The sequence below is a fragment of the Neophocaena asiaeorientalis genome, unplaced genomic scaffold (genome assembly GCF_003031525.2).
Source record: "Neophocaena asiaeorientalis asiaeorientalis breed wild unplaced genomic scaffold, Neophocaena_asiaeorientalis_V1.1 scaffold134, whole genome shotgun sequence".
Lineage (NCBI taxonomy): Eukaryota > Metazoa > Chordata > Mammalia > Artiodactyla > Phocoenidae > Neophocaena > Neophocaena asiaeorientalis.
This window is the reverse complement of record NW_020185339.1, coordinates 23,543,387-23,549,815: the sequence shown is the minus strand read 5'-3', so window position 1 is coordinate 23,549,815 and position 6,429 is coordinate 23,543,387. Positions and strand designations below refer to the sequence as shown.

The 6,429-nt window shown below is 50.1% G+C and overlaps 1 protein-coding gene across 2 annotated transcripts; it reads left to right on the top strand.

The window, feature by feature from the left end:
• Positions 1 to 3,882: 3,882 nt before the first annotated feature.
• Positions 3,883 to 6,357, top strand: ACKR5 (atypical chemokine receptor 5). Of its 2 annotated transcripts, none has more exons than XM_024736895.1 (2): positions 3,883 to 4,379; positions 4,796 to 6,354. In XM_024736895.1, exons 1-2 carry the CDS (start codon positions 4,245 to 4,247, stop codon positions 6,095 to 6,097), a joined length of 1,437 nt encoding a protein of 478 aa, XP_024592663.1. In that variant the 5' UTR covers positions 3,883 to 4,244; the 3' UTR covers positions 6,098 to 6,354. The 2 variants fall into 2 exon arrangements, with proteins under 2 accessions (XP_024592663.1, XP_024592664.1); XM_024736896.1 differs by having other exon boundaries at positions 4,267 to 4,379; positions 4,906 to 6,357.
• Positions 6,358 to 6,429: the final 72 nt, after the last annotated feature.

Here is a 6,429-nt window from a genome sequence, read left to right as displayed (position 1 = left end):
GGTGGCAGGGGGTGACATCTCCACGTGGGAGGGAAAAGGTCCTGGGTAGAAGATTCAGAGACCCAGGACTGAGCCAGTAAAATGCAGTCTTGAGAGGAAGGGAAATGACCATGGGTCAGAATGTGTGGTCCCTGTGGAGAGGATAGAAGCCAGAACTAGGGGTTTTTCTGGCGGGGTGTTTGTCGATGGGGTGACATCTCCACGTGGGAGGGAAAAGGTCCTGGGTAGAAGATTCAGAGACCCAGGACTGAGCCAGTAAAATGCAGTCTTGAGAGGAAGGGAAATGACCATGGGTCAGAATGTGTGGTCCCTGTGGAGAGGATAGAAGCCAGAACTAGGGTTTTTTCTGGCGGGTGCTTGGTCCAGTAGAGCCTCCATCTGCATGGGTCAAAGGCATGGAGAAGGAAGTGAAAATTCTCAGAAGGCTCCTTACTGAAAAGAGATAGCCATAGGATAGAAACTGAGATCCTAAACAGAGAGAGTAGAACTGTCTGAAAAATCAAAGTAACCCACATTTTAGGGATTCCTTGGTGGTCCAGTGATTAGAACTCAGCACTTTCACTGCTGGGGGCCTGGGTTCGATCCCTGGTCGGGCAACTAAGATCCCACAGGCCGCAAGGCGTGGCAAAACACACACACACACACACACACACACACACACATTTTACTTCGTCACAGCTCATCATGACAGATTTCTTGACCTAGGAGTGATCTGATGTGTGAGTGGAAGTGTGACATAATAAATATTTGGTCTCTGCTCCCAGTTCCTCACACAGAGCTCCTAAAATCCTTGTAATTTCCTGAGTGATGCAAGTGATAGGAGCATCTTACACAGAATTCCTAAACCCCTTGGAAATTCCTGGGTGATAGGAATGTCTTTTGTTCTAATGAGATGACTCTTGGTGGGCTCCAGGATGGCTTCAGGATGGGGCTGATCACCAGAAAGACCAAGTCTTGATTAGAAGCTTAGAACTTTTAGCTGCACTCCCACCATCCTCTGGAAAGAAGAATGGGGTTGGAGATTAACTTAATAATTGATCATGCCTATGTGATGAAGCCGCCATTAAAATCCCTAAACTGGGCTTCCCTGGTGGCACAGTGGTTGAGGGTCCGCCTGCCGATGTGGGGGACGTGGGTTCGTGCCCCGGTCCGGGAGGATCCCACATGCCGCAGAGCGGCTGGGCCCGTGGGCCGTGGCCGCTGGGCCTGCGCGTCTGGAGCCTGTGCTCCGCAACGGGAGAGGCTGCAGCGGTGAGAGGCCTGCGTACCGCAAAAAAAAAAAAAAAATTCCTAAACTATGAGGTTCAGAGAACTTCTGGGTTGGTGAACGCATCCAAGTGCCAGGAGGGTGGTACATTCCAACTCCACAAGGACAGACCTTACCCTATGTACCTCTTTATCTGGTTGTTCATTTGTATCCTTTATAATAAAACAGAAAACATAAGCAGAAGCAAACTATCAAAATTGCCAGGAGGGGGGTTGTGGGAACACCTGTCTTTGCAGTCATGTTGGACAGAAGGGTGGGTACCTAGGGGAACCCATTGACTGCATCTAAAGTAAGGAAAATCTTGTGAGACTGAGCCCTTAAACCTGTGGAGTTGGACACTAACTCCAGGTGGTTGGTGTCAGAATTGAATTAAATTACAGAACACCCAACTGATGTCTGGAGAGTTGGAAAACTGGTTGGTTTTGGGGAGAAAACTCTACACATTTGGTGTCAGAAGTGTCATGAGTAGAGAAACAGTTTTTCTAGAGGAGGCTTTAAGAAAACTGAAAATTATAAATATTCCCTTAAAAAAAAAATATTCCCTTCCATGGAGATGGTTGGTGGTGATGGTTGCTCAACAATGTGAATGCACTTAATGCTACTGAACTGTATACTTCAAAATAGCCACAATGGTAAACTTGATGTTATGTTTATTTTACTACAATTTAAAAAGTCAATTAGCAGACTTTTAAAAAATCCCCTCCTGGAATGGATAAACAAAATGTGGTATATCCATGCAATGGAATATGACTCAGCCACAAAAAGGAATGAAGCACAGATACAGGCTACAACACAGATGAACCTCAAAAATGTTATGCTAAGTGATGTAAATCAATGAAATTAGAACACTCCCTCACACCATACACACACACACACACACACACACACACACACACACACAAACTCAAAATGGCTTAAAGACAAATGTTAAGATATGACACCATAAAACTCCTAGAAGAGAACACAGGCAAAACATTCTCTGATATAAATTGTAGCAATGTTTTCTTAGGTCAGTCTCTTAAGGCAATAGAAATAAAAGCAAAAATAAACAAATAGGACCTAATCAAACTTACAAGCTTTTGCACAGCAAAGGAAACCATAAACAAAATGAAAAGACAACCTACAGAATGGGAGAAAATATTTGCAAATGATGCAACCAACAAAGGCTTAATTTCCAAAATATACAAACAGCTCATACAACTCAATAACAACAACAAAAACCCAATCAAAAAATGGGCAGAAGGGGACTTCCCTGGTGGTCCAGTGGTTAAGACTCTGTGTTTCCAATGCAGGGATCATGGGTTCGATCCCTGGTGGGGGAACTAAGATCCCACATGCTGCATGGCACGGCTAATAAATAATAATAATAAATGGGCAGAAGACCGAGAGAGACATTTCTCCAAAGAAGACAGACATTACAAAACAGAAACAGACTCACAGACATAGAAAACAAATGTATGGTTACCAAAGGGGAAAGGCAGTGGGGGAGGGATAAATTAGGAGTTTGGGATTAGCAGATACAAACCACTGTATATAAAATAGATAAACAACAAGGTCCTACTGTATAGCATAGGGAACTATATTAAATATCTTATAATAAACCATAATGGAAAAGAATATGAAAAAGAATATATATATATATATAAACCTGAATCACCTTGCTATACACCAGAAACTAACACAACATTGTAAATCAACTATATTTCAATAAAAAAAAATTTTAACATTATGCTAAGTGAAAAAAAAACAGACACAAAGGTCACACGCATGATTTGACTGATATTAAATACCCTTAATAGGTAAATCCACAGAGACAGAAAGCAGAAGGGTGGTTACCAGTTGGCTGCCAGGAGCTGAGGGGAGAGGGGACCTGAGACTGCATGCTTAATGGGTGTGGTGTTTTCTTTTGCGGTGATGAAAATATTTTGGAATTCGATAGAAGTGGTGGTTGCTCAACAACGTGAATACTAAATGCCATTGAATTGTAAACTCTAAAATAGTTAATATTGTCACAGGGATCTCACCTCGATTAAATTTAATCCCCTCCAGCCAGCACACCCCTGGCCCTACAGCCTACAAAACATGGGCCCAGCTCCAGGCGGTTCTGCTCTCTTTTTGCTGCTGCTGTGCGGCTTGTGTGAGACAGGCAACGTCTCTGGATAAGGAAGCCCATCCTCCCTCCCCGCAGAGGTACCTCAGGGATCAAATGACTAACTGAGGTGAAAGAGCTCTGAGAAGCAGGATGTTCTGCTGACACGATGCTCACCAACAACACAAATCCGGGGGCTCCACGCTTTCCCCTTGGCTTGGAGGGAGAGAGAAGCCTGGTGTCCGTCTTCTCTCTCCCTCTCTCTCTCCTCCACACTTGGCCAGAGCAGTATGAGCTGTAGGGGGGAGAATGCTGTTCTTCTTCCCCTCCCCATCCAGGAGTCTCCCCGAAGCTCAACACAGCCCCTTCCCCACCCACATTCAGTCTACCTCTCTCTCCAGATTCTCACCTCAGATCACAAAGTGAAGGCTGGGGGAATGCAGGGGTGGCCATTCAGCCAAAGAGCCAGAGTGATTACGTCTGAATAATTTTCAGATTTATTTTAGCCCTCCCACTCCCATCCAGTTCTGCTTCAGTAGGTATCAAGACAGACAGGGGACAGTGGGATGCCAATCCCATTTATCGGGTGGAAAATACATACATACGTAAAGCATTAGCACGTCACTTTGATGGCTCATTTAATTCTCACAGACACCCGTATTAGTAGATACTGTTGCTGTCCCATTTTGCAGAGGAGAGAACTGAGGCTTAAAGAGGTAAATTCACACAGCCACAGGAGTCTGGAATTTAACGCTTGCAGCCTGACTCCTCCCTGTCACCGCTACACTGGATGTTTTGCTGTGACTTCCCCTCTAACTGGATTGGGGGAAGGCAGGAAAAACCCCGACCCTCTCCCACAGAGCCTCAGCCAGTGATACTGCTTCCCGGATGAGAAGGGCGGCCCTGAAGCCCGCAGCAAAGCCAGCCCCACGGCCACGGTCCCTCCAGCCTCCCCGCAGCTCCACAGCAGTCCAGACCTGCTGGCCCTCCAGGACCGGAGGTGCTCCCAACAGGGAAACTCAGGTGAGTGTTGCCCTCTCTCAGGGAAGAAGGCAGTGGAGTTTGGAGACGATTGACTTTCCTGCACGATCCACAGATGTTCCCAGGGATGAACTGGAAGTGTGTGTGTCTGTGTCTGTGTTTGTGTATGTGTGTCCCATACACAAGGCCCAAATAGCAAGACAGAGCAAGAGCCCCTAAGGAAGGCCTGTGTGAAAGGGCCAAAGGGTGAAGCGCCAGGAGAGAAGTGGAGGTTGAGCCCACCTGGGCTGGAGGAGGGCGGGACTGGCCTGGCCGGGGAGAAAGCGTTTGGCCTCTGGTCTCTCCCACCACTGAGACCCCTTAACAAAATATTTGTGTTCGTGGGTTAAAGCCGGCAGTGAGTCGTGTGCTATTTATTCACGGTTTGAATGTTACACTTCCCTTTCTTGCCTCTTCAGACGCAGGATCTTTCCCCGAAGCCTCCTGGCCCCTGTGGCCTGCGACCTTGGGAACACCAGGCTGCTTTCGAGGCCTCCTCTCTCTTCCAACCCTCCCTTCTCCCCACTAGGCACTCGCTGGTCCTCATGTCGGCCCCGGGGCCCAGCGTGGCGCCCGCCAGCGAGGCGGGAGAGATCCACAACTGGACGGAACTGCTCCACTTCTTCAACCACACCCTGCCCGAGTGCCACATGGAGCTCAGTGAGAGCACCAAGCGAGTGGCCCTCTTTGTGCTCTACCTGGCTGTCTTCGTGGTCGGGCTGGTGGAGAACCTCCTGGTGATCTGCGTCAACTGGCGCGGGGCGGCCCGCGCAGGGCTGCTGCGCCTCTACGTCCTCAACATGGCCATCGCCGACCTGGGCATCGTCCTGTCCCTGCCCGTGTGGATGCTGGAGGTCACGCTGGACTACACCTGGCTCTGGGGCAGCTTCTCCTGCCGCTTCACTCACTACTTCTACTTTGCCAACATGTACAGCAGCATCTTCTTCCTGGTGTGCCTCAGCATCGACCGCTACGTCACCCTCACCAACGCCTCTCCCTCCTGGCAGCGCCACCAGCATCGAGGGCGGCGGGCCGTGTGCGCCGGGGTCTGGGTCCTCTCGGCCCTCATCCCGCTGCCCGAGGTGGTCCACATCCGGCTGGTGGAGAGCTTTGAGCCCATGTGCCTCTTCATGGCACCGTTTGAAACGTACAGCACATGGGCCCTGGCGGTGGCCCTGTCCACCACCGTCCTGGGCTTCCTGCTGCCCTTCCCTCTCATTGCGGTCTTCAACGTGCTGACGGCCTGCCGGCTTCGGCGGGCAGGACAGCCTGAGGGCCGGCGCCACTGCCTGCTGGTGTGTGCCTACATTGCCGTCTTTGTCACCTGCTGGCTGCCCTACCATGTGACCCTGCTGCTGATCACACTGCACGGGACCCACATCTCCCTCCACTGCTATCTGGCCCACCTGCTCTACTTCTTCTACGACATCATTGACTGCTTCTCCATGCTCCACTGCGTCGTCAACCCCATCCTGTACAACTTTCTCAGCCCAAGCTTCCGGGGCCGGCTGCTCAACGCTGTGGTCCATTACCTTCCCAAGGTCCAGGCCAGGGAAGGCAGACATGCTTCCTCCTCCTCCTCCTCCACCCAGCATTCCATCATCATCACCAAGGAGGGCAGCCAGCCCCCTGCAGCCAGCCCCCGCCACCACCCAAGCCTGAACTTCCAGGCAGCAGACACCCCACCCACCTCTGCTCCTCGGGCTCTTACAGCCAGCTGAGGAAGATTCCAGTCTCCTCTACCAGCCAAGTAGAAAGCTGGAAGTGTAGGTGAGAGATCGGTGGCGGGGGGGCAGGGGGAGAGGGTCAGAGCCCTCATGGCCGAATTTTGAGTATGTCTTAAAATATTGAAGTCGGGGGATGGGGTGGGAGGCAGGGAGGGAGAGGGAACGGGTCCTTGGCGTTGTACCATTCGACACGGTCCCTGTGCCGAAGGGAGACACGCAGGGGAAAAGGAGAAATAAAATAATAGAGACAGACATGACTCTGGATCTCTGAAAAAGTCTGCACTGCAAGCTGGGACTGGGAAGGGAGCTGAAGCCAGAGATTCTCA

Bases quoted from the DNA above. Each gene is read 5' to 3' on its own strand.
- ACKR5 (XM_024736895.1), top strand. From the start codon at position 4,245: ATGAGAAGGGCGGCCCTGAAGCCCGCAGCAAAGCCAGCCCCACGGCCA. The intron at 4,380-4,795 runs GTGAGTGTTGCC...TTGCCTCTTCAG, and splicing joins CTCCCAACAGGGAAACTCAG to ACGCAGGATCTTTCCCCGAA.